Source organism: Colletotrichum spaethianum (assembly GCF_022836535.1).
Source record: "Colletotrichum spaethianum MAFF 239500 DNA, contig49, whole genome shotgun sequence".
Taxonomy (NCBI): Eukaryota; Fungi; Ascomycota; class Sordariomycetes; order Glomerellales; family Glomerellaceae; genus Colletotrichum; species Colletotrichum spaethianum.
Genome location: NW_026054819.1, coordinates 157,715 through 183,491, shown reverse-complemented (window position 1 = coordinate 183,491; position 25,777 = coordinate 157,715). Strand labels below are relative to the sequence as shown.

The 25,777-nt window shown below is 52.5% G+C and overlaps 7 protein-coding genes across 7 annotated transcripts; all 7 read right to left on the bottom strand.

Annotated features, from left to right (window-relative positions):
- Positions 1 to 1,823: 1,823 nt before the first annotated feature.
- Positions 1,824 to 2,114, bottom strand: ColSpa_11694 (uncharacterized protein; the record flags this gene model as incomplete). The annotated part of the gene is made up of 1 exon (XM_049277906.1): positions 1,824 to 2,114. One exon carries the CDS (start codon positions 2,112 to 2,114, stop codon positions 1,824 to 1,826), a length of 291 nt encoding a protein of 96 aa, XP_049133863.1.
- Positions 2,115 to 3,542: 1,428 nt separating this feature from the next.
- ColSpa_11693 (uncharacterized protein) lies at positions 3,543 to 4,191 on the bottom strand (the record flags this gene model as incomplete). The annotated part of the gene is given in 4 exon segments (XM_049277905.1): positions 3,543 to 3,635; positions 3,652 to 3,968; positions 4,026 to 4,072; positions 4,160 to 4,191. 4 exon segments carry the CDS (start codon positions 4,189 to 4,191, stop codon positions 3,543 to 3,545), a joined length of 489 nt encoding a protein of 162 aa, XP_049133862.1.
- A 722-nt stretch (positions 4,192 to 4,913) lies between these two features.
- On the bottom strand, positions 4,914 to 5,297 carry ColSpa_11692 (uncharacterized protein; the record flags this gene model as incomplete). The annotated part of the gene is made up of 1 exon (XM_049277904.1): positions 4,914 to 5,297. The coding sequence occupies one exon, from the start codon at positions 5,295 to 5,297 to the stop codon at positions 4,914 to 4,916; it is 384 nt and encodes a 127-aa protein (XP_049133861.1).
- Positions 5,298 to 5,327: 30 nt separating this feature from the next.
- ColSpa_11691 (uncharacterized protein) lies at positions 5,328 to 11,474 on the bottom strand (the record flags this gene model as incomplete). Its single annotated transcript, XM_049277903.1, has 1 exon — positions 5,328 to 11,474. The coding sequence occupies one exon, from the start codon at positions 11,472 to 11,474 to the stop codon at positions 5,328 to 5,330; it is 6,147 nt and encodes a 2,048-aa protein (XP_049133860.1).
- Positions 11,475 to 11,479: 5 nt separating this feature from the next.
- Positions 11,480 to 13,835, bottom strand: ColSpa_11690 (uncharacterized protein; the record flags this gene model as incomplete). Its single annotated transcript, XM_049277902.1, has 2 exons — positions 11,480 to 13,336; positions 13,389 to 13,835. 2 exons carry the CDS (start codon positions 13,833 to 13,835, stop codon positions 11,480 to 11,482), a joined length of 2,304 nt encoding a protein of 767 aa, XP_049133859.1.
- Positions 13,836 to 20,061: 6,226 nt separating this feature from the next.
- On the bottom strand, positions 20,062 to 21,013 carry ColSpa_11689 (uncharacterized protein; the record flags this gene model as incomplete). The annotated part of the gene is made up of 2 exons (XM_049277901.1): positions 20,062 to 20,075; positions 20,098 to 21,013. The coding sequence occupies 2 exons, from the start codon at positions 21,011 to 21,013 to the stop codon at positions 20,062 to 20,064; spliced, it is 930 nt and encodes a 309-aa protein (XP_049133858.1).
- Positions 21,014 to 21,505: 492 nt separating this feature from the next.
- ColSpa_11688 (oxidoreductase chyM) lies at positions 21,506 to 22,687 on the bottom strand (the record flags this gene model as incomplete). Its single annotated transcript, XM_049277900.1, has 1 exon — positions 21,506 to 22,687. The coding sequence occupies one exon, from the start codon at positions 22,685 to 22,687 to the stop codon at positions 21,506 to 21,508; it is 1,182 nt and encodes a 393-aa protein (XP_049133857.1).
- Between the last annotated feature and the right edge of the window lie 3,090 nt (positions 22,688 to 25,777).

Below are 25,777 nucleotides of genomic sequence, written 5' to 3'. Positions count from 1 at the left end.
AGCCTCGCAGACCTAGCAGCTTCGAGGGGAGGCTTTCTGTCTGGCTGCAGATGAATGCAAGAAGAAACCTGACCCTTAAAACAACAGTAAGTTCTTTTTTGTAGGAACTACCTCACAGTTACTAAGGGAGGGACAACTTCGACAAGAAATCAGAGCTTCTAGAAGCAAATGTCATCCTCGTATTATTCTGGGTGGTCCTAGACTCTGGTCTCTTTCTAAAAAACGGCTGAGTTGGTCTCGATGTTGGAGTTCAGCTGCCGATTTTAACTCGATCTCTATGCTCTATACCGCCACTCGAGTTGCTTAACTAGACATCAAACTCAACATGTCGTTCGCTCGTTGAGGCTTGACGATAGAGTCTCTTGAAGCTTTATATTTTCCAAAACTAGTTGGACTGTCGAAAGCCAACCACATGCTTACAACTGATTTCTTTTCTTACCTGGCCTCCCGGTGACATTACAGGGAGCACATCCATCATCGGCACTAAACTGATGAGAAGCAAAATCATCTGCTGCTCTGACACATCGCAGGAGACACAATTTGGACTCAATGACCTTCAACTCGTTCGGTTTCAAAGGCAATGTGGGGGGTTTTGATTAACATCATGAAAAGTAAAAACAAGATTTGCAGAAGAATTTGACGAGAAAAGAAACACCCCCCCGTTCCATTTTTCGCCTTTGGTGAGACTCGGAAAAGAGACCCAAGGCAAACATTTGGCGTTAGGACGTAGGTGAGTGACTATGGCTGAGCCACGGCTTTCAAAGCTCGACATTGCTACAAACCTTCAAGCTCTTTCACTCACAAATGCAGCATTTCAGAATTTTCTTCTCTCCGGGGGTTCAATCCCTCGGTCCATGCTGTTTCTAGGACTGTCGTTGAATTCTCCATCATCCAGGTGGTTCGTTACAGGCCTGGTGTTTTGGAGCCTAGGACTCAGCAGCCGCAGAAAGCAATACTGAGTAGCCGAATATAGATATTCGCTTTCAGGCCTATCAATCGGTTCTCAAATATCAAATTCATGTTAGGCGTGGCTAAAGGACCTGGCGCCTTTGTAACTGCGAAAACGTGAGTTAATGATTCGCGGTGCTCATTTGCTCATTTGCACGTTAACCACCCCACATCTCTTCTCGCTGTCCCCCAGCCTGGAAGCTCCGGCACATCTGCACAAATTGAAATCTCCGGTCCAGTCTTGACGCCTCCTACTGCCTATTCCCGTCAACATTAAGACCAAAGACCTAATTATGTCCATTAGTGGTTGGTCGACAGACATTCGCATGTGCCTTGATTCAAAGCCGAGGCACCTCGGTTTGCCGACCTCGGCAAGATGTGGGGCCACGGCGGCCAGGGCCAAGAAAGGATAGTGACCGAGGACTCGGGCTTTCGAATCCCTTCCGTGTTGAACACAATCTCGGTGCGCTGACATTTGCTTTGAGTTAACACAGCTCGCGTTTGTTGTATCTGACCGAAAGCCGACTTGGCAAACTAGACGACCACCGGAGTGATCAATGGTACCGTGAATTGTTCCAAACAGTTACTTTGATGAGTTGACTTGGCGTTAGGTAAAGCCTGCGAATGTAACAAAGTGTACTGGGTGTACACGGGTCTAGGTGAAAGCTGAAGCCAAGCTTACGTGACAGCAAGGTGTGCTGAACTGCCTAAAAGGCCATAGGGTAATTACCAAGTCATAAGGTCCATTCCTTTCACCTGGATGGCACACTGGAATCATCAAGTGTCCAGGGTCTGTCCATCGTCTGAATGTCTAACCACGAGTTGGTGCTGTAGATATTGGTTATCAGTCTCGCCGCTGCACATTAAAACAAAACTCACTGAGTTCCAGAAAGCGAGGTGTTGTCTGTGTATGCGTTTGGCAGCGGACTCCACACGTCCGAGATGATCCCCGCGGTCTCCAGACCGTACCCGTCGGGCCAGCTTGTAAATGCACTGTTATCTGGTGTCAGGGCCACAGGAGACTGCTGGTACTCTTCGTACAGTGTTGGGTGCTCGATCTTGTCAATTGCTGTTTCAAAAAGCTTGTACGATGCCTCTGCAGATATGTAGTACTTTCGAAGCTCATTCATAGCCAGCATACAGAGAGCAAGGTTGTGCCTGCCCATTTGGCGTGCCATTGGCTTTGAAGATGTTGATTCAAAGAGGTGTATTTGCATCGGGGGACTAGAGCAATAACTCTGAAGGTTGTGTTAGTAATTGTCAAACGCATGGGGAGAATACTCATACGTAAGCGTATGACAGAGGCGGATGAGATCCATTGCCATCATAGAGTTCATGGCAGCGCTTGCATTGGACGCAGCAGTCCTCGTTTTCTGACACGCAAAGGTTCTCCAGCTTCCCTGGTCGAAAGCGGGAATCTCTTTCGGGGTATCGAGAATAAATGGCCGATAGAGAACGATGATGCAAGTTCTTCAATGCCGTTAGGTAGTTTTCTTTAGGTATCGATGTGACGCTGACTTACTCAAGGTAGAGCTTGAACTGGTACATATGGGACACAACCACTTTCCCCTGATGCTCAATTTCCGGTATCCTAGGCTGGTAGGTCCGGATTTTGCTCTCACTGCGCTCTATATCAGCTCTTGATGGCTTGTCTCCCTTGGCCCGGTAATTAGTTGCCAGGACGTTGCTAAGGGTGGTGGTCAATCCAACAAAAGCAAGCCAGGTATCGAACAATATCCCGAGTTCTTCGGGTAGATACTTTCGACCAACGCTCCCTTCGACATCTGGTGAGATTAAATCTGCATCACAAGCAGCGGGCATGGGTGTATCAAAATCGTCGAGAGCGATTCTCATCGGTCTCCCCAGGCCTAGCGATAGCCATACCTCACGAGTGTACAACGACCACCACAGACGTCGCCAGAGAGGCTTGCTTCCCTGTGAGTTCCCTTGGTTTGTCGGCATATGTAGACGATGGAGACCGATAGTGTGCGAGAGGCTAATGGCAATGCCATGCCAGTGCCACGGCCCAGCTCTGTCGTCTGTACTGGTGTACCAGTGCCCCATGAGAAAAACTGACTGAATTAGCGTCACCTTATCCTTTTCATAGTCCGCATCGTACAAAGCCTGTGGAAAAAGTTAGTCACTGAATGGGTCGACGGTGGAAGAGAGACAGGCAGCTGCTACCTTTGCTCTTTGATACATGGCCCTCTTTAGTGCTCTCCTCGACGAAAAGAACTCCTCAGTCAAAAAGCCGTCATCGACAAACTGGTGGCTAGGTCAGCGTTGCTGAATGACATATGATTTCGATATACTAACGCTCGCCGCCGCGATGAACATGCTCCATAGTAGCAAAAGGCTTTTCCGTCCCTTCTCATACTGGGTAATGAACTCATCCGCGTCCAGAATCGGCGCAAATGGATGGACATAGTGGAAGTAACACCTAATCATCGCCTCACGAATATGGGCCGGAGGAAGTGTGAAGGCGCCTTTTGTCCTAAGATAATTGACATCTTCTGGTGAGAGTGCCTTGATTGACGGCATAGGCACCATGAAATGGTTGTCCTTGGAGGGCCTGTTTGGCTCACAAATATCGATCAAGAACGCAGGTCCACGCTGATCTCCTGCAGTACGATTTCGAATGAGTTTCCAAACTCATGCTCAAACTTCTGGCAGTACAAGGATCTTACCTGGATAGAAGGGGACGCAGCCATCTTGGTGGCTCTTACTGCCCTCTAGCGTTTCGGCATACGCGGAGCTGTCTTCGGTAGCGTCGGACGGATCCGGTATCCGCTGATCGTTGGTCGGAGGCAATGATCTCACAGCATCATAGGACTGGTCTGGTCGTGTAGATGTTCTGTCCAATATTTGTGTCTCGGCCAGCGTTTTGGGAGTTGACGGCTTCGGACCGTCATCGACGTGGGTCTGTTGATGCTGTTCAGGTGGCACAGAAGTAACACGCTCGGTATCGGCTTTCTCCCCGTTTTCCAATGCAACCATACAATGTCCCGGATCCTGGGCCCCTGGTAGGCGTCTTCGAGAATAACCACTTTGTGGGTTACTGATTAGCGTGTTCTCACCACTGGCTTCGCCGCCGGCAATGTTGATGGGGAGTTGGTCCGAATTGCTATTTAATCAGTACCATACAACCTTGCAAATATTCACAGCTGGGGGTAGATATCTTACCGGCGCCTCTTGCGACTCAAGACCTCACAGGTGATCCCATCGACGGAACAGTTGGCACATGGTGGCCCAGATAACGTGACAGTGCACCTCACCTTGCGGAGGTTGCATGCTTTGCAGGCCACGGCGGCTCGTTTGAAAGTCCGCACTGTGGGAGGGGGGGAGGAAGCCGAAGTAGACACTGGCGCAGTGCCATTCTGCTGTTGGGACATTTCCTGCGTGCTGCTAAAATTGCAACGTGAGGTCCGGCCAGGGTGTTTTTACAAGCAGAGAGGGTACCCTTCGTTCATTCTTCTCACAAAGTTGGCAATTCCTCTTTGGGCCCTTTTCACGCCTGGAATTTGCAGTGTGTTCGGCCGCATATACGATAATTGTTGTTGATAAAAGACGAGGGATCGATAGTTACAAGTGACAGTAGTCGTCTCACCAGTTTGGCCGAGGATGTAGCTTAGGTAATGGCATTGCATGTGAGAAAGTTTGGGGTCGGAACTGGACTCCTCCCGCTAGGTCTTCTTACGATGATGTTCGGATTGCGGGGATACGAACGGTCCGAGAACAACTGCCAGTCATAACTTTGACTTGGCCGGGAAAGGTTAGAGCATCCATTCAGGACCGTACTTTCGGCTCGTTAAATACACCTTCACTTTCAGAAGTCGATGACGGAAAAAACGAGGAGACCATTCAAGTCATTTTCAAACTTCAAATCATTGTTTCATTATCCTCTGTCCATCTCCATTTCCATATCCGTAACCCATTATTCGTGATATCATGTACCTTCGTAGATCTCACGCCCAATGCACTGACTTTCTTTGCTTCTTCTTCTTCTTCTTATTCGGTCCCTCCGGCACCCGCTGACGAGCGTCCGCAATGATCACACCAAACGTCAAGCTAGACGCTCGGCTGTGCGTATTCACGGTGGCAGTGCCGTCAAGCTCCCACTCCCATCGACTCCTCTCAATCATGTCCCCGGCCTTCCGGAGCTTGTGCCGCCATCCTTCGACAAACAACCACGCCAGACGATACACGCTCTCGCCAGAAGGCTCTTCGAGGCCACCCATCTCGGTCTTGTCTTGAGCAACCGGCACCCGTAAGCCGCTCGCATCTTTCTGGTACTTCCGCTTTGGACGCTCGTCCAATTCGTCGTACTCGGCGTCCCGCTTTACCCTCATGACATTGAGCCCCGCTCCGCCCGAGCGTGGTCAATTTGCCTCCAACCCGCCAGCAGAGCTTCGTAGGAGTGCGCTCTGCTCATCGACTTCGTCTTCGGCTTCATTGAGGAACCCTGCCTTGCGCTCGTACCCGGGGCCGTCGTCGTCGCCGTCGGGCTTGGTGCGCCGCACGGAGTGAAAAACACCGGACACAGGTCGTGACCGGACTGGGCTTGCCGGCTCCTGCTTGGCCTGGGCGTTCTCGAAAATGCCTCGCATCCTGCTGATCAGGCTACCAGGAGAATTGTTTGATGCAGTGTTCCGAGGAGGGCTGTCTGAGCGGGACCCCACTGAGCCCGACGGTCCACGCATCGGCTTTGCGCCACCTTCGTACTTGAAGGGGTCATAGTCGTCACGGTCTGTCAATGTAGAGTCGTTGCGTGGTCTCGTCAGGATGTGAGCAGAAACCGGCCATGAGTCTCGGATGACAGGCTCGTGCTTGTCAGCATGCAACGCCGAGTGCACCGGCGATGATGCCATGGAGTCGATGGTACTTTGGCTTCGCATCGAGTGCGGAACTGAGTCGTTCCGAGCATGCCATGGGAGATTTGTTACGTCGCGCGGAATGATCAACTCGGGATCAATATTTTCTTCTGTGGCCGACAGAGTAGGCGGTGTCTGCGGTCGGTCAGGATTGTGCCTGCTGAACGCGAGGCCACGAGAAGGGGTCCCCCGCGACGACGGCGTCGCAGGCGACTCTTGGCGCAACGCTAGGGGGCTGATTTCCGATGCTTGCTCACTTTGCTGTGGTGCGAGATGCGGAGTTTTCTGCTCGTTCTCTTCCTCCTCTTCCTGTACTTCTGATATTTGAACTTCAGGGTGCGATGCTGTCGGCTGTGCAGACCGAGCTTGGAATTGCTCCTGGGTATCTCCGGCAAGTCCGTAGGGTTGCCCCTCGAAATGGTGTTTGCCATTCTGAGACTGTCCCGAATGTTGCGGGGCATAATGATCTTGTTCGTACAGCTGCGGGCTTTGGCCAAGTACTTCTTGGCCGTACCCATGAGATTGCTGTTGCTCGTATGGGTCCTGCGCCTGTGATTCTGGATGATACGCAGACTGAATGGGCGATGGATAGCTAGACTCGGCATCGTTGTGAAGAGACTTCTGGAGTTCTTCTCTTAGGGATCCCGAGCGGCTGTGCCTCGTGGCTCCAAACAGAGTGGGCGACCGCAGCTCGTCACGCCAAGACGTTGCGCCGAAGCGAGACGATGCGTACTGTGCTGGATGGTCTTCAGAGGAGATTACTGCGGTTTTGGGTCCGTCATCTTCATCGCTATGAAACGAATCGATGACTTGCTCCAGAACAGGTTCGTTGGATTCTTGTTGCTGCTGAGTAATGCCGATCTGGGTCAGGAAAGCAGGTGCTTGTGTATGATCGTACTCGCTGACGTCTGAGTCCGAGGCCGAGTCCTGGGCAAGCTCTTCAGCTAATGACGACTCCCTGCCAAACGACCTTTCTTGGTCATACGAGGGACTTGGGATCCCTCGGTTGTAACTCTGATCATAGGTATCCTTCATGCCAGATGATCCTGGATGCCGCGGCGAGTCCACGGCTCCTTGTGTGTACTGCGAAGATGTGCTGAAACCGGCTGAAGGCAGTGGGGTGGCGTACTCCTGAGACTCCGTATCGGTGAAGTCCCCTGGTCCGGTGGGCTGAAGATAAGTTGATGCTGTGGAAATTTGGTCATTACTCGCGTTCGGCCACTGTTGCTCGTAGCTGTCAACGCGCAGCTGTGGCGTGGGCGCGGTAGATGCTTGGTCTGCTGGAGGGTCTGCATGTGCCTCACCGCGTTGCCCAATGTTCTCCCAAGAATCATCGCTTTCTTCCCCGTCTTCTTCTTTTTGATGACTTTGACGGTCCTGGCTGCTTGCTGCCGGTACCGACTCCCTGGATGCTGACTTCATCGCACCGGTCTGCGACATCTGGTCGGTGGACCTCACAGGGCTTGTCGATGCTGGTAAACTGGAAGTCATCATCGGAGCCATTCCTAACGGGCTTGCTGATCCTGTCGGGCCAACTCCCATATGGTTGCTTTCCATCAGATTGCTGGCTCCCATCACGTTCGTTGCCTGACCATACATATTAGCTTCCCATGCCTCCTCATTCTCCTCACTGTCAGAGTCCTCAAGTTCTTGACGGTAGCTGTCCTGTACACTGGGCGCACGCGGAGGCGAAGGTGGTGACCGGGTCGCCATGTACTGCAACATCGGTAGAGTTGAAACTTGGCCGGGCCGAGTGACTCTCGAGTCCCATGCATCCTCTTCATCATCCGAATCCTCGAGATTCCGGCGGTGTTGTCCTTGAGAGCTTGGTGCTCGCGGAGGCGGGGGCGGGGGTGGAGTGGCCCTAGACTGAGATGAAGATGAAAAGGGGAACTGACCAGGTCGAGCAATGTTTTGGCTGTGTGGGGCTTCGTCCTCACTTGAGTCCTGACGCTCTTGATGATCAAGGCCCTGGGAGCTGGGTACACGCGGTGGTGGTGGCGGCGGAGGAGTCGCCCGGTGCCCGGACGTTGACAATGCAGTAGGGATGTTAGGGTGGGCAATACTCGAGGGCAAGACACCTTGATCTTCCTCGTCTGAATCCTCCACGTGAAGCTGGGTCTGTGAGAGGGAACTGGGGGCACGGGGAGGCGGTGGGCGAGGTGGAATGGCTCCGGACTGCGAGGTAAGGAAAGTGTTTGTCTGTACAGGCGTGAAGTCGTCATCCCATTCGTTCTGTTCCCCTTCCGAAGAGTCTTCTGGCTGCTGATCATGGTGTTCTTGAAAGCTGAGGCCGCGTGGAGGGGCTGTTGGAGGCGTTGCGCTATACTGTGATGATGAGAGTGTGTTTGGCTGTGCTATTTGAGCAGGGCTGGCACGAAAGATATCACCGTCATCTTCGGATGAGTCTTCCACCTCTTGAGAGTAAATGCCCTGGGAACTCGGGGTACGTGGGGGAGGGGGAGGTGGGCTTGGTCTGTACTCGGAAGATGTCAACAAAGTATCGATATGGCTGGTTTGAGCGTCGCGGGGTTTCCAGTCTTCCTCATCATCGGAGTCGTCAAAGCCTTGAAATGAACTCTCAGCGATGCTTGGCATAGGGGGAATGGTGCGGTGTTGCGAAGTCGGCAGCTGCTGAGAGGTTGTGAGACTCTCTGGCTCTTCAGAGTCGGAATCCATATCCTCCAACTCGCTATTGTAACGTTCCTGGATGCTGTCCAGAGTTGTCGATGCAAGATTCCTGGCAGAAAGCGGGCTGCTCTCTTGAACGAAGTGCTGAGCGCCTGGGTTCATAGACCCATCAACATCCGCCACTGAGTAATCACTTCTACCGGCTGGGGACGAGTAGTTCTGATGGAACCGTGGTTCGGCAACGTCGCTTCCCGCCATACTGCTCTTTGTAGCAAAGGGGTTGTTATACATAGACTCAGGAACTTGAGGGGTAGGCTGCCGGCGTTCAATGCTTTGCGCTGCAGATGCTAAGTCATCATTGGCAACCGGGGGGCTGTTTCGCACCGGGAATAAGTTCTTGTACGTTGATTCGGCCGCCGCGAGTGCCTCCTCGTCATCAGTATCGGTGTCGTCCGACTCGTAGGGGCCCTGTGCTCCGATGCTTTGAGAAAAGGGGTTGTTGGAAGATTGCGCCATATCTTGCTGTCCGAGAGTACTGGCCGTTGGCAAAAAGTTCTGGTCGGCAGGAGTCATGCTTCTAGCAAATGGATTGTTGGAGCCAACGCTGTCGCGTCGCCCTTGCGCACTAGTAGACCGAGCGAAACTCTGCTCAGGAGAAGATGGCTGGCTATGGCCAAAGGCGCTAGCTGATCGAAGAAAGTTGTCGGCAGCAGTAGTTGTGTTTCGAGCAAAGGGATTGTAGGAAGCTTCCGACGCGTCACCAGCCACCCGTTTGGCGAAAGAATTATACGTTTCCTGAGGCAGCTCCTCTTCGACAACTGTTTGCAGTGCAAATGGGTTGTATGGGATATCTGATGACTGGTATGTGGGTTGTTCGTAGCTCGCAGCATTTCTTGTGGCAAATGGGTTATAGGAGGTCTCTGACGGCTCGTCAATGTCGCTTTCTTCCCTAACACTCTGAACAGAAGAGGAGTGATTGTCTTCTTCCTCGTCAAGATGGGCTTGACTTGTTGCAACATAACCGTTGTCGCCGTGGCCAAAGGCGACGGTGCCCTGCAAGAAGCTTCCATGTTGTTGTTCATGTTCATGTCTCTGATCCGCAGCCATGCTCGATGTTTCAGTCATGTAAGAACTGTCGAGCGTAGCATCAGGAGCCGCAGAAACGTCGCGACTCACAGACTCGGGATAGAAGTACTCGTTGGACTTCGCGGTTACATCAGAAGCGTGGCCAGCAAAGAATGGGGCGGGCTCAGTGTGCTCGGTAATGTCGGAAAGATCGGGCCCACGCGAACGATCAACATTATCGAAACTGACGTCTTCGTGGGACTGATTCATGACATCGGCTTCAGCAAGATAAGAGTTGTGTTGCGTAGGCTCGAACTTGACGTCCGCGTCGCTGATTTGCGAGTCGCTTCTTACAGCACCTTGAGCGTCGTGCTCATGAGATACATTAATCCGAATTATGTTGCGGGTATCTTCTTCGTCCGCTGACATTTCAATTTCTTGTGCCTGAGCTTCGTCATTAACGGCGTTGACCTGTCCATGTGCAACATCTGTCTTGGGGACTTTTTCATTGCTATCAATGACGTCTTTGAGATTTTCGTCGTACGGATCGTGTGTGAGCGAGCTCTCGGTCTCATCATGGTCGGAGACTTCGGTGGAGGTTTCGGCAACTTTTTCCTCCTCTGTCTGCTCAGCCTCCTTGGAAGCATTTGTCTCTTCTGTGATATGCTCAACAGACTTGGGAATGTCCCAGAGCTCGTGATCCTTCTCGTGATCATCTAAGTTCCGCAGTAGAGCATTCTCGAGCACGCTCGGGCTACCAACAAAAGCGGATTCGTCGATATTATTGGTCTGATCTTCATCGCCAGATGCAGCAGAAGCCTCTTCCTCAGCATCTTGGTCCTCTTCAATCTTCTTAACCTCGACCTGGGTCTCGGACTCGGACTCGAGAGACTCCGCTTCTTCGTCGACCTCAGCGTCCTTCGTCAAGTTGATGTTGGCAGGGGGGTCGGTGGCGGCGTTAGAAGGTCCAACAGTGGAATTGTCCTCAACTGCGTTAGAGATATCACCAACGAATTGTTCTTCTGACGGATGTTGAGTGTCCCCGTGTTCGGAATCTCCATCTTCAAGATCTTTGCTGGCAGTGGTTGGTAGATACTCTTCCTGCTCTTGGGTTGTCGGGGGTGATTCACTGACTTCCACTTGGGCCTCCCGAGAATCGGGTTGGGCTTGCACCTCATTGCCTGTTGGTAAACTCTCTTGCTCAAAGACCTTCTTGGATTGGAATAATTCCGCGTCTTGGTTGCCCCCAAGTTGGTCATTATCTTGGGTCTGAGGGTCTCCCATAGCTGGCGCGTCAGTAAGTTGCTCCTCTGGTAGCTGAACATCCGAAAGATTCTCCTCTGCGATAGCGGCTCTCTTGGGATGTTCGTCATTCGCAGCATTCCGAGCGGCTTCTGCACCCACGTCTTCTTTTTCTGAGACCTCGCCAAATTCGGCGGTAGATCTTTGGTCAACCCCCTCGGGTTGACTTTCTGGTTGGTCCCCAGTTGGGAATGCCTCAGAAATATCATGATCCGGCTTGACGGGTGTATTCTCTGCCTTGACCGTCTCGACTTCCACCGCGGCTTCAGCAGCCTCGGGAGCAGTTGCCTTTGTGTCATTTTCTGTGCCAGCTTGTACTTCAGATGAAGATTCAGCAGTTGTTGCTTTCTCCTTCTCCCTATTAGAAGCTACTTCTTGGGCGGGAGTCTCGTCATCTGCGGTAACGTCTGCTCCATCAGAGTCCTCTTCTGTAAGCGCAGCTTCAGCAGCTTCAATCTCTTCGTGCGTGGCTTCCTCTGCACTAATAAGATTTTCTGGTGCCAGTGAGTCACCTGGAGCCTGGCCTTTATCCTGGTCCGGGGAATAATCCTCCTTGATAGGCTCGTCAGAAGCGGAGTTGTTGTTTTGGACTGAGACATCCTTGGGATCCTGGGCAATGGGAGCGGCGATATCGTCTTGAGAGGTGACATTATGCATGGGCACTACAAGTTCTGTGGGAGACCCAGGATCTTGGGGGCTTTGTGTCTGAGCAGTGTCTGCCAACGGGTTGTTTTCCTGGGCTTGGACTTCCTCGTCCTCGGGAGCATCTGTTTCGTGGGCAATCCCCCAGAAGCAGATGCCGCATCGTGAGCTGAAATCTTCTCAGGAGCTTCAGTTATGACAGCATTCTCGGTGTCTTGAGAAATTTCTTCTTGTGCAGGTGCTGTATCTTCAGTTGTGATAGGTTCAAACTCCTTGGCGGCCTCCTCTGTCGCAAGATCGCTCTTATCGGCAGGGGTATCCATAGACTCCTCTGGCTCAGTTGGAGCTGTCTCTAGGAAGGCCGTATTCTCGTCGTGCTTGGTGTCTTTTTCAGAAACGGTTTCGTCGAGGGCGAAGGTACTATCTGCTGCTGGAACGTCTTCGGAAGCAACGGTCTCCTGTTGAGCAGACGCATCCTCATTGCTTGGCTCATCTCCAACAGCTTTAGAGTCGGCCTCGGGAACGTTATCGGTTTCGTTCGAGTCCGCTTCGGCGTGCTCACGGAAGTCACCGATCTCGGTCTGGGCTTGCTCTGCCGCTTGCTCACTGCTGTCCGCAAGGTGGGCTTCTTCGGAACCAGGCTCGTTAACCACAGCCTTCATGGAAAACTCGGGCATAGAAATTTCTTGCTTGGTCTCGTCGGCAACTTCATTATGCGCCTGCTCTTCTTCCTTCTTCGGGGTATCATCATGCTCTTTCGCTGAGTTATCGGATACAGCACCCTCACTCTGGTCCGCAGTTCGTTCCTCTGCAGGGGTGCTGCTTGGAGTCATCGGGTTTTCTTGCTGCGCTTCAGTATTCTCGGGGGGATCAGATACATTTGCATGCTCTTCGACCAGAGAATTTGCCTCGAAGGCTTCAGCAAGGTCGCCTTCTTCTGCTGCTGGCGGCTCGTCAACTGCAGGCTCGCCAACAGCGGGGCTTTCTTCGAGAACACAAACTTCCTCGGCAACTGACGTCTCGACAGGAGAAGGCCCTTGTGCTTCTGGAGGTTCGGTAGATGGCTCATCGACAGCAGGCTCCTCGGTCGGTGCAGTTTCTGACGTCTCTTCGGGCTCCTCAGCCTCATCTTGCTTCTCAGGCGGTACATCCTCTTGAAAGTCTTCAGCGGTGACTGCTGTTGCGCTGTTTGTGAGCTCCTTGGAAGTGGTCTCTTCCTGGAGATCTTTCTCTAGCGCGGGCTCGACCTTGCATTCGAGCTCTGAAGCGTCTGTCGGTGGGACCGTCTCAACAGCTAGATCTTCGGAACTCGTCACGCCCTTGGCTTCCAAGGCCGCCGTCTCGGTCAGAGGTGTCTCGTCGGTGCTATTGCCCTCCTTCACGCTCTTTTCAGCCACGGGTTCTTCAGGTTGTGGCTGGGAGTCGTCACCTTCAAGGCCCCTCTCTTTCGCGACAGATGCATCGGCCTGTGCCTCGTCAGACGGCTGGGGAGCATCCTCGTCGGCGTTCGTTTCTCCTTCAACCACTTCGGCAGGTGGCTCAGAAACAGAGGTCTTGGCCTTCTCCTCGGGGACAACGCCGTCCCCGGTAGGAGCAGCAACAACATCTTCAAGCGCCTTGTCTGCTGCGGGCGCTTCCGCGGTGCTTTCTTCTGTAGCTAGCTCTTTCTCGGCCATAGGTTGCTCGCCGGATTTGGAGGCCTCCTCTTCTACACCTTTGTCTCGTGCAGCGGGCTCGGCGGAAGACTCGGCTGGGGGCAGCGGAGAGGGTTCGGCTGACGGAACAGCCCCGGATTTTCGCACCGTTCTCGCGCGCTTCCGTGTCGGAATGGGGGGTACTGCAGCCTTCATTTGCTCTTCGATCAAGCGGTTGAGTTCCTAAAGAGGCGATTAGACAGCGGCGTACGAGCCAGGCTACGGGCAAACTTACTCTTCTCCTGTCTTCGAGCTCGGCCAACTTCGCTTCGCCTTCGGCAATCTTCTTGGCCGTCTCTTCCTCGATGTTGTCCATGAGGTCATCCATCTCGTCTTCAACATTACGGGTGGTGTTATCAAAGCTGCCTTGCTTTTCCTCGTCTTCCTTGGCTTTGCGAGCCGCAAGTTCCTCGTCCTCCCTCCGACGACGGGCTTCTCGTTCTTCATCTTCTCTACGCCTCTGCTCGGCGATTTCTTCCAGCTCCTTCTGTCGTGCGGCTGCGAGTTCTTCTTGTTCTTTTTCGTATGCGGCTTTCAGTTCCGCAAGCGTCATGTCACGTTTCTGCTCGAGCTCGTCAAGTTTCGTGTCACTCTCGGCGGCAGATGTGGATAGGCTCTCGATCGTCGAGTGGATCGAGGCGAGGGCCTCGTTCATCTGCGCCACGAGCGTGGCAACATCCATCTTGGCTGTCATCGGATGAAGATTGAGAGAGTCGAGCCTCTCAATGACAAGGGATTGCAGAGGGAAATAGAGATTACTCGAGGTGGGATTTAGACGATCCCATTTATGTTGTAGAAGAGGCAGGTATCGTGAGTTTTGTGGTGTGGTTTAATCAGACCTTGATCAGACGTTCGAAACATCAGAGTAGCTGCGGGGTGGTCGTCAGTTTACGATATATATCACCCCTCGCCACGAAATAACAAGCAAAATTACTCGTTCCTGCTAAACAACAAGCAGGAAAACCCGGTCCTGCGTGATGTCCCAACCAACGATCATGCAAGCTCTCGTCCAGGGCCTGGCCTGCCTTTGCCATCAACCGAGCCCGAAAGTCAGAGAAAATGCTCTGTGCTTTTGCTCCATGATTGGTGAGCAAAGCGGCGGATTCCCATCCGATGTTTGCGTTCTTGCCGAGGTGGACCCCGTCCGCCTCGCAACGCATGACATGCATATAAAGATGAGAAAGATGACCAGGGGACGCGACGGTGCCACGATCGAGTCAAGACTGTGCGCTACTCGACGGGCTTCAATCATGACCATCGCAAGATGGCACCGCCATCGGGGGAAATTGGGCATCAGTAACGTCCTGGAGAAACCTATCCGTCACCGAGCAACCTAATGACAGCTGTCAAATTCCGACAGCATCCTCCTTGCCTCGAGCGTGAGTTTGGAGGACCATCATCCAAGGGTCTCCGTGTTCCTGCATCTGATATCGTGCCACGACAGCTTCGCCCATTGGAGACGGCCCCATCTTGGGCTCCGGGTATCGATGTGTGCTGCGTTGGCGGAAAATAGCGTGCACAGGCTCTCCCTGTTGGAAACGAGCATCATTCATGCGCCCAGCAGCCATGGGCATTGAGAGTTCTGAGCGCACAGCCAGAGTACAACTAACGTGGGACCGGCGTCTAGCAACTGCTTGGCCGCATGAATTCGCTGGGAATGGCCGGTATTATGACGCATGTGGGCAGTTTCAGGACTCTCCCGGCTCCGGAAGCGAGGACAGTTGTTCGAATTGAAGGTTGAAGTCGGATCGGCCAGCCACAATTAATTGCACGGTCAGCCCATATGGTTGAGACGAAGGAGAACGGCAGAGTTCAAGCCACAACGTGGCTCTCTGCAACTTGGGCCTCGATTGTCGAATGCCACAGGAGAATGAATGGACATGACGTCATGCACCGACAGCCTGAATGGCCCTAACGCGGTTTGGGTGTTTTCCTCCGCGAATCATGGCTTGTTATTATTGCTCCTCTAACTGTTAATGTAAACTTCCCTCACGACTTGTTTATTCCAATATTAGTTTGAGAACTTTGCCAATAGCCCCATAGCTATGTTGTTCTGCAGCTTCATGAGTCGAGATGGAAGCTGATGTTGCACCGCACTATCTCCTCGACCGCTGCTTCATGCACGTACACAGTCTCCAGGGTGGACTTAGTTTGTCGTCTGAAGCTAGTGATCTAAAGCCTTTTTCTTCCTCTCTAACTTTTACACCTATCATAGAAACATCACATGGAAATAGGATGGTTGTAACAATGAAGTGCAATTTGGAACATTGCCCAGGCTGTGGATTGTTATCACGTCAGGCTCCAGTTCACAACTCTGAATGAGCTTAGGAAAGATGTGGAACACCCAGAAAACTATTCAGAAAATAAGAAACAAGAATCAGGGTATTAGTCAGTAATTCTTTTGCCACGACTTATAGCACGCAGCTAGGCGTAGGAGAACGAAATGCTAAAGTGCTTGAATCCTGGAAAGGGTGATGATGATGATGATATATTTAACGTCCAGAGTAAAAAGGGACGTGCCGGGCGATGCCGACATGGTCTATGCTAATCTATACTATTTTACAGGCTGCCGTCTTCACCTAACGTTCCTGTTCAATGAGTCGGGCAGATTTCAGAAAAGAAATTGGTTGCCTCCATCCATTCGCACAGAAGAGAGGCTCCCTGCGTAGAACCTAGCAGAAAATCTATGCTTGCTTTCGCCATATGTCGGCGAAGATGGGCTGGGGTGGCTTTCCGGCCACGCTTGCAGAAGTAGAAATGCACTGGGGTTTTGCGTCTACCACAACTGCAGTCGAGCAGTGCGTCCTTATGGGCAAACCTCTCGTGGTATGCTGCGAAGTCTCCGTGATGCGATCTTGATGCATACAGCCTTCCCAGCAGGTGTCGAGGAAGGCGAAGCTCGGGGGGCTTGGGATGGGGGACTATCCCAAGGTCGGCATACTGCCGAGGGCAGAGTGATGGCCATCTTCTGTCGAAAGTTTGGAAAGCGACCGCTTTAGACTGCCGTTTCAAGTGCGCCAATGTAGGCCGTGGATGTGATTCTGGGGTTTGTTTGCAGGCCTCCTTGGCCAGAGAGTCCGCTTCCTCGTTTCCTGGTATTCCCGCGTGTCCAGGGCACCACCATATGTATACCCTGCCGGGCATCGTCCAGCTTGTCCGTTCTCTCTGTTTCCAAGAGCAGGAGAGCCCACTAAAGGCCCTAAATCTAGTCTGGCTGCTTCCTGCGCTCCGAGCAACGAGCCTAGCCGCGACTGCGAGGTTGTCGAGGCAGATATGAACATTGTCTGCCATCCGTGCCGTGGGAGACCTTACGGCTTCCAGCAGGCCCTGAAGAGCGGCTTGCGCCTCTGCGTCAAAGACCTCCGTTTGGTGGCCGAGCGGTTCGGATCCCCGGAAGATCTGTCGTGTGGCCTGGTATCCTACCCAGCCAGCCCCGGCGGAGGTTCTGCTTCCGTCTGTCGTTTGGGAACCGTCGGTATAGACAACAATATCCCGCTTTGAGAACTTTCCCAGTCTGTCTGTAAATTCGAGGGCTAGTTCTTCCTTGGCCTTCCCAGGGTCGTATCCGACTCTCCGGAGGACTTTGTGCCAGTCCGCTAAGCACTCCCAAGGTGGTAGTTCCAGCGGGTCTATGTATTCAGCATTGCCATCTGCAAGCCATGCCATTCGTCGTAGCCTAGAGTCTGGTCCTGGCCTGTCTCCGAGCCTCTTCCGGAGGGATGTCGTTCGTCAAGGCGATGGACCCTTACAGAGGCTTTGTAGAGCTTCGCGTCTAATATCACCTCTGCCGGCGGCAGGGCAGCTTCGCGCTGTAGGATCGGTACAGGCGTCGTTCTATACACTGGGAGTACAGATCTGATGGCCTTGGCTTGCATAGTGTCAAGTTGGTGAAGCAGACCGTTGACCCCGTTCGACACAGTGTGTCCATTCTTGACCCGGTTCCTGCCGGGCCACCATGCCTCCGATGCGTAATACTGAATAGGTGATACGCAAGAGGTAATAGCACGACAAAGGAGGTGCGCCGGCGCGCCCCAGACGGTGTTCCCTAGTCCTCGCAGTCCGTTGACTACCCGGCATGCTTTGGCGCAGAGGTCTCTCACATGGTTCTTGAATGAGAGCCTTCGGTCGAAGTGGACGCCAAGCCATCGCAGAGAGGAACCTTGGTCAACAGCATGAACTGTATGCTGCCGCCCGTCCAACATTGTGATAGATATTGGCGGGTTTCCATCTTTGCGTCTCTTGGTGAAATGGATGAGTTCCAACTTGTCGAGATCGAACGTGATACCCTCCGACGCGCCCCATCCCAGGGCTTCTTGCCATTCTTTAGCTAGTAGGGCACAGTTGTCTTCTAGAGAGGTTGAGGATGCCAGGATGGCGATGTCGTCGGCATAGCCAAACCGAGACCGCTTCCTTCCGGGACGCGCAGTGCCCAGCTTGAATAGAGGTTCGATGTAGAGCATGAAGAGGATGGGAGACACGGGTGAGCCCTGTGGTAACCCACACTCGAGGTCGAAGACGTCTCCCATCTCCCCGTCCAACCTAATTCTTGCTCTTCTCCCGATGACAAAGCTCGAAACCCATTTGACGAGGTTCTCCGGCCATCCTTGTTGGCGGAGGCGATGGACCAGCCTCCCTGGCAGCACGGCGTCGAAAGCCCCTTTCACGTCAAGTGTGAGCATGGAGGTGACAAGACCCCTCTGCCAGGCGCACTCGATATCGTGGATGGCAGCACCAGTGAGATCGCTACACGAGCGAAGAGGGAGGGCGCCGAACTGTTGGTCGTGCAGTATCCGGTGCTTGACTGTGATCCAGGCAAGCCTCCTTGCTACAAGTCTCTCCAAGCCTTTTCCAAGTACGGACAAGAGCGCAATTGGTCTATAAGAGCGCGGGAGCGCCCTGTCTCTCTTGCCCGGCTTAGGCAAGATGACTAGGATTGCTTCTTTGAAACAGGTGGGATGCCAGCCCTCGCGTATGCATCCGCTGTAGAGCGAGAAGACAATGTCCTCAATGACCGGCCATGCGGTCTTGAGAACGGCCGTCGTGATTCCATCGGACCCAGGGGTAGTGCTTCCCGCAGAGAGGACTGAAGTACGTATCTCGTCCTTTGTGATCTGTGGGAAAGGAAGTTTGGCCTGCGGGTGGGGTACTAGGGTCTCTGCTGGTATGTCCGCAGAGATGGCAGCATTTCTGAGAAGAACGCGGGCAAACAAGTCGCGCTTCTCTTTCGGTTGTGAGACGAGAGTGGATGGGTTGTCCTCATCTCGGAGTGGTGGGGTCTGGAAGGATCCTGTGGCTTTGTGCCACCCGACCATTTCAAATACGTCTTTGCCTGTGGAGGCTGCGGCGATCTTTTCTCTCCAGTAGGTGTCCTTGGAACGGCGAAGCTCACGGAGAAAGTCCTGTTTAAGGATGTCCTCCTCCTCTCGCTCCCATTGACAGTCTATTCCCAAAGCGCGGAGTCTCGCGACGGTTCCTCTTTTAGTCGTATAGGCGTGGTGTTTGCGCGTACAGGTTTCGTTCCAGTATGGCCTCCCTGGTCCTCTGCCAAGCGTGCGCCTTGTAGAAGCCGTAAGCGCTTCTCCAAGACAATCTGTGAGCTGCTGCGCTAGGAGGTCCAACGCCTGTGGATCTCTTGCGTTGCTTGCAGTATGGCGCAGAGGTTGCATGTTTCGCCTAAGAACGTCGAGGAAGAGCTTCTCATCCATCGTGTCGAGCCGGAACTTTCCCGCAGTTGGGCTGGGTATATCGGTTAGGGCCAAGGGGACCCGGGTAAGCAGAGATTCGTGATCAGACGTTGTGTGTAGGGACGTTTCTATGCTGGTGGATGCCCCATAGAGGTTGCTGGACGCCCAGCATAGGTCTAACGTGTTGCCGTCTTCGTGTGTAGCTTCACCTGTCGGCGACAGCAGGACAAGGCTGGCGGCTTCAGCCCATTCTACCAGGTTGTCAGCGTCAGGGGAGCCTGTGGCATCGGGCTGCCAGGTCCAATGGTGTAGGTTGAAATCCCCCGCGATCAGTACTCGATCCTCGGGTTTCGGTTGCCAGGCCGCTATGATATCCCTAACCGCTTGACCGGGTCGCAGCGAGCCGCAAGGGGGGTTGTAAACGTTGATGACTGTGAGGACTTTCCGCATTCCCACCAGGAGTTGTAGGAAGAGCAGATCTGTGGATGGGCTGGGCAGTGGGCGTGTTTGTACGCCCCGTAGTCCCGTTCCTCTGCGGAGGTAAGTGAGCACCCTAGGTCTGTCTTCAACCCAATTGTCCACTGGGGTGAAAATCTCAAAACCCGGGTGGCATCTTGTGAGCCTTCTCTCTTCCGAGCGGATAGCGGGCTCTTGTAGTAGCAGTATGTCGACATGGGCCGCGTAGGCTAGATTCAGTGCCGTTTCGTGTGCAGATGGTCGTCTGGCCACGTTTGCTTGCATGATTTGCAGCATCCTAGAGGACTGTCTGCTCCTGCTGTGTCTCATTTGTCGGGGCGCAGTCCATCACTTGTCCTTCTTCATGGGAATGTCGATGCGATTGCTGGGTCGCAATTCTCCACGATCTCTCTCCCTCAGCTCGGATGGCCCGTAGCTGTGCCTTGTTCCTCCTCTGGACTACGCCCTTCACCACTTTGGGTTTGATAGGGCAAGTCGCATAAAAGGCGGAGTGGGGGCCGTTACACGATGGGCATTTAAAGGGGCAGTCACAGCCATCGTGACCCTCGGTGCCGCCGCAGGGTGCCCGGTGTAAGTCAGTCGTGTGGGAGGGAGAGCTGCACTTGAGGCATCTCTTCCTTCTGGTGCACGTTCGTTCGCTGTGAAAGCCGCCGCAGCGGTAGCATTGGGGGGACCTCTTCTCCCTCGGAAACTGCAGGTTCACAAAAACGCTGGCCCCCATCAGACGGAGGCGTCTTGGTAGTTGCCTTACGGCGTCCGCCCTAAACCAGGCTGTCACCGTACCCAGCTTTTCGACTTCGTCTTTTCTGGAAAAGTATGCTTTTTCAGGCTTGAGTTTTGTCACGATCTGTATCTCTTCAAGGAGCTCCTCGGTCGTGATCTCCAGCTCGGTGTTAGTTATCAAACAATGCCTAGTACAAGGGACATTTGCGATATAGGCTCGGATCCAGGTATCGCGCTGCTCGACCGCCTGCGCCTGGAGAAGGGCAGCAATCTGTTCTCTGTTCTCCAGCAGGGCTTTTGCGCCATCCGCTGATGAAGGTAGGAGTGCTAATCCTGTCTTTACATGGTCGATCCCCTTGAGGGCTTCTCGAGCTTGGGGACTCAGCTTTTCTCGAACGAAGGCGTATATGTCGTAGGCCCTCTCGTTACGAAGCGGGTTGTCAGGTGGCAGACGCGCGAAGACGCGCAGGTCTTTCGAGGCCGCCTGGTTTCGGGCTTGTTTTGCAGCTTGTTTTGTTAGCTTCGGTTTGTCCTGTTTTCTGTTTAGTGGCTGGCTCGCCACCGCCGCGTAGGAACGAACTGGGGTCGGCTGGTTCTGGGCTGTGTGTAAGGGATGCCCTTGGAGACTCAGGGCGGACTCGCTGGGTCCTGTGCTAACAGCATGCATAGACCTTGCTAGACCCCGTTGGTGCCGGTCTGACTGCTGCTTCTCCTCCTGAAGCTCTCTTTCCAAGGATTCGATCTTCTTCAAGCAGTCTTTTAGGAATTGTTCCCTCTCAGCGTCCCGTCGTAGGAGGTCCTGGACAAGATTTGAGAGCTTGTTGATCTCATCTTTAAGCTCAGCATTGTCCTGGTAGCTGACTTGCTCAACCACTCTGACCTTTGCGGTCGGTTTTCGGACTCGTCCCGACCGTCGAGAAGTACTGGCGTCCCCGTGGACTGTGATAGTTGGCCCGACATCTAGGGAGACGGCCATGATGGTGGGATTCAGCTCGCGTGGGCTGATGATGAGAAATGATAGTGTGGTGGGCCGCAGCCCTCTATGGTCTTAACAGCTGCTAACAGTGGGTACTCTGATTTCAAAGACTTCAGTGTTGGTTGAAAAGCGTTCCTCCTGGAAAGGGATAGTGGTAGGCTATCGCCCGTAGAAATAGGCTTTCGATGAGCCATCACGTGACATGGCGCATGAAGAGGCTGAGCCCACCTGCCACAATATCACGAACCCGTCGAGACATCTTTTCTATATTGTCCCTCTATGTGACTGGTCGTGTGAAGGCGATACAAGCGGCAAAGGGTGTTGAGGCCAGGTAGCATGATGAAGATGCACATGGGTAAGATCAATCCTTGAGTAACAGAAAGATGCCAAATATGATGGAAGACTGTAGCAATGAAACATCATCAAAGAGAAACCTAGCTCTGATGGATCCGACAGCATTTATCGCACATGTCCAGGCGGCATGCTCTAACTTTACCATATGCACCAGACCCTCAACTCACAGCTCCTTCGAACCGGCGCACTCTCCGTCCCGGCGACCTGGAAGGCACTATGCGGACACATCGTCTGAATGTCATTCTCCCCCCGACCCTTGCGCACTAAGGCCTCGCTGTCGTAGAATTTGAGAAAATAGACCTCTTCGGGTGTCTGCTCGCTGAGATAACACCATGCAGGCACACTGCTCCCCCTTATGTCGCCATCGTCTTCGATTTCAAACCCAGAATCTCTTCTTCCCTGAGCCAGAGGCCGTACCATTGCGTTTTGGCTATAGTAAAACGGCACACACCCCGGGCGATCCCGGTAGGTCCGCGTCAACGGAGCATACTCGATTTTCTGAGATACGGGGCGGCTCATATCCATGACGGCCAACGGATCTCGACGTACCGTCTCCCAGGCACGCCAGATACTGAAGAACGCATAACGCCGGCCGTCGTAGTTGGCGCCATCCCAGTCCCAGTGGCCACCCCTGGGTTGTGTACCTTTCCCTTGCACCTCCGGGCCGAGCCCGGCTTCTGCAATGGCGCGATCTTCGGCGTCGATGATCTCCCGCCGCAACCGGAAAAACTTGTTTCGCTCAGCCGCAGGCGTGCATCCGTCTGTCGTGTCGTTCTCATCAAACCAGTCGGGCTCCTTCATGGCGCGGAAGTGCCCACGCGCTCCCGCAGGCGTGTAGTCAGAGTGCGCGATGCTGAACGGGGCCAGAGAATCGATTTCAAACCCGATTTCCGGGTTCATGCCCACAGGTGCCCAGTCCGGTATGTCGCGAAGAGAATGCTTGCGTACAATGGCGCAGCGCGCGTCGAGAGTTCTCTTCAGCAGGGCCGTCATGGAAGGGTAGTACTCGGTGGTCATGACTTTGTGGTCATGGACCGCGACTGGGGAAGGCGAGATGGGAAGGGCCTGTCGCGCGATTTGAAATCCATGCTTGTCGTGAGTGTAGCTGGACAGAGGAATAGGCAGGGAGCGCAGGTCAGTCACTGGCAGCTGATATGTCGTGTTGTCTGGCGAGGTTCCCTCGATAATAGTAAGATCGTTGAGAGCGGGAATACCCGAGCCGTTGTAATAGTTGAAAGAACCCAGGACTTGATGCACGTGCTGAAAGAGACTTGCGTCCGAACTTTCTGTGAGACTTGGAGAAAAGTTGTTTGACACCATTGCGGAAAACTGTCAGTTCTGGCCACTAGAAACTTAGAAGAGGAAGCTTGCCGACTCGAATCGAAAAGGAGGATCTGGAAGACCAGGCCTAGTGCAATTATAAGTTAAACACGTACATGGGCTTCTCTCTCTCAAATAATCAAGTTCATTTTCCATCCTGCTTCACAAAGCGAAAGTCTCGCATGTCAATCTGAGCCTAATTTGATCAAATCTCTTCGATCCACGGGCTACTGGTAGAGTCCGACCAGGTACAACACAGCTGATGCGGAGTGATGACCATCCAGAAGCCGAAAAACATAGTTTTGAATGACTTGGAAGTTATGTTGGCATGTGGGTTCTTGACAAAGAGGTATGGCAACGTGCTCCGGGATACTATGACCCACTAGCAGTTGATTGGTGTACAAAATCCTGTTGATGTTACTTACCGCTTTGCATATCAGGGCTTTTGACTCAGGATCATCTCAACATGCTTTTACGCTAGTTAACCTCTGTAAAAATACAAAACTGTTTGTACTTCACTCCTTGATTGGAAAGTCTAAAAGGGAGGAGAAACATATTCAGGTTGGCGCATTGAAATGTTAATCAAGTTCCTAAGGAAATACGACATGTACGTTTGACTTTTGTCTAATAGGAACATTTAACATTTAGGGTCGACGTTACCGGACTTTGTAGAATCACACTGAAAACGTGCCAGATATATCACACTGGGTGGCTGATCATTAACTTGATTCTTGCAATGTATGGTCAAGGTCGAGCACATATGAAAACGTAGAAAATGTTTTCTGTTACGAGCCTTCGTTTGATAAGGCTTTCTTTCGTATTCTGGAAGAACACCAATGGGTGCCTGTGGTTTCTTGGGACGCTGATGATCCGCAGGTTTACATTTGATAGTTCTCATTTTCAATCGGCTTTGGATCTGTCCGTATAGCTTATTTGATACTTAACAAGTGATCTGTTATTCTGTGCACCTTTCCGTACATAATGTTGATGGAGCTCAGTGGCCAAAAGACAATCTATCAAGATACATGCGGAACTCCCTTCAAGCTCTAATCTGTTCAATTCTTGACTCAACCGTAGGCATACCCTCAGGGCGATTTATGACGCAGCACCGCGCCGTCCATCGTCAGCGTGCTCGCCAGCCGTCCGGCGCCAACTCAAGCTGCATCATCGCTTGTTATAATAGAACCCGAACTTCGCTACTGTTCTCCTTACTTCTGGATGGTTAAGCAGCATTTACCTTTGGCAATAGCGGATCATTTCCAGTTGGCAGCGTTTTCGAGGTAAGTGTACTCAACCAGCCACTACCGTAAGCATGTATGGCTTGGCGCAGCACCAGTTCCATTTACCTAAGTCGTTGGATCTCCAAATTCGACTCGAAGAGATCCACACAAAAGAAGGCGAGCTCAACAGCGTTGAAGAAGCGAACATAGGGGCTGACGTTTGGGAGCCATCTCTGGACTATTGTGTTGGTACCAAATCTTGTTCTTGGGTCAGAACCGCACGGCATATTCCCGGGAAGAGGCATCGCAGGAAGCCGCATGGGCTATTTTTGCAGGCGTAAGTGCCTTTTCTCCAGCCGTGACTTCGTCAAAATGCTCTGGTTTTGAGGAGACATCGCAGAGGAGCAGTCCGAAGGCCTGCTTGATGCAATAGCTCCTTTGGAACTATTGTGGGAAGCCCTGGTAGCACTGGCGCTCATTCTTTCCAACCAACCTGAAATAGACGGCGAAGTCAATGGTCAAAAGTTTGGTCTTTTCTGGGTTTTCGGTACTGTGTTGGAGGCACACTAGCTTGTGAATGAAGAATTAACAGCATACGACGTCTTTTCTTGCAAGTGAGAGGACGAGCAAATCAATTACGGGGTTGACGATTTCCATTGCTTGTATTGAACTTACGTAGCTACGCGATTCTTTCAACTTGTATCTCTTCCGGCTACCTGGATCCGATCCCTGGGAACTAAAATGAAGAGTCTTGGTCTCAACTCAATAATTCTACTGCCTTACAACAGTACTGAATCTCGATTTATGACAGCATAAGTATAGGTAAATCCGATTTAGCTCTAGAGACTTATGAGAATGGTGAGCTCATGATACGCCATCAAGATTCTTTATCTCATGTGCATCTAAGAACATTGAAGGGGAGCATCCGTGCATATAGTAGCGGCGTCACACCTTGAGGCGCAATGACTAGGTGATAGTTTCTGAGTTCATAATCCAAGGTTTATCTCAGTTGGATCCACAGAGCTTCAGTGTTATCTCAAAGCTTTACCCAGGTTTGCATCAGCGTGAGTACAAGATTAAGATTGTTGGTGGTTAAGTGTCGGAAAGTCTAGCCTTCAATTCCAAGGTTGGTGATCCAAACATTAACAGTCACGACAACAATTGAGTTGACAAGTATTATCAGAGCATGAATTCTCCGATTCCCGTACTTTAAGACCTGAATCGGATATTGTATCTTTTGTCACCGTCAATTGCATTGTTAACTATTCACTGATCGAGGGTTACATGATCAGACGCACCCTCGCCTAAGTCATCCCACGCGTCTATTGTCATCAACCTCGGCAACCTGACAGACCAGCGAGCTCGCGATCCCAACCCCACTGTTAGGACATCTCTTCTGAGCTCGACCATTGCCAATAACCTGACCACTTAGGGATGGAACCTACGGGGTCTGATAAATCACGTGTTTTAAAAGCATGCGACTACAAGCTTAAAACCTGAAGCCGTCAATGTGCACGGACATCTGCCATACCGTCCAACAAGATAAACCCGGATCTGGAAGCCGGCCTATCCCCTAAATCTCGGTGACGGAAGGTGAATTACCAATGACCGAGTACAGCTCATGAGCGCGGCTGGCTACAGGCATTGGGTAAACCGGGTAAAGAACAGGAGAAAAGTGCAAAAAGGTTAGTAGATATGGAATGCCTTGGCAAGGTGTGAACCGAAGCTTTCGGCTTTAGGTGGACAGCAACTTTCCACATGGGCACAACTCCGCCAGTCACCCAGAGAAGCATCTCAACGTCAAACCTTCCCCTCACACCCGACGGGAAAGCAAAATATTACTTTTGCAATTGCACCCTAAAACAGCCAG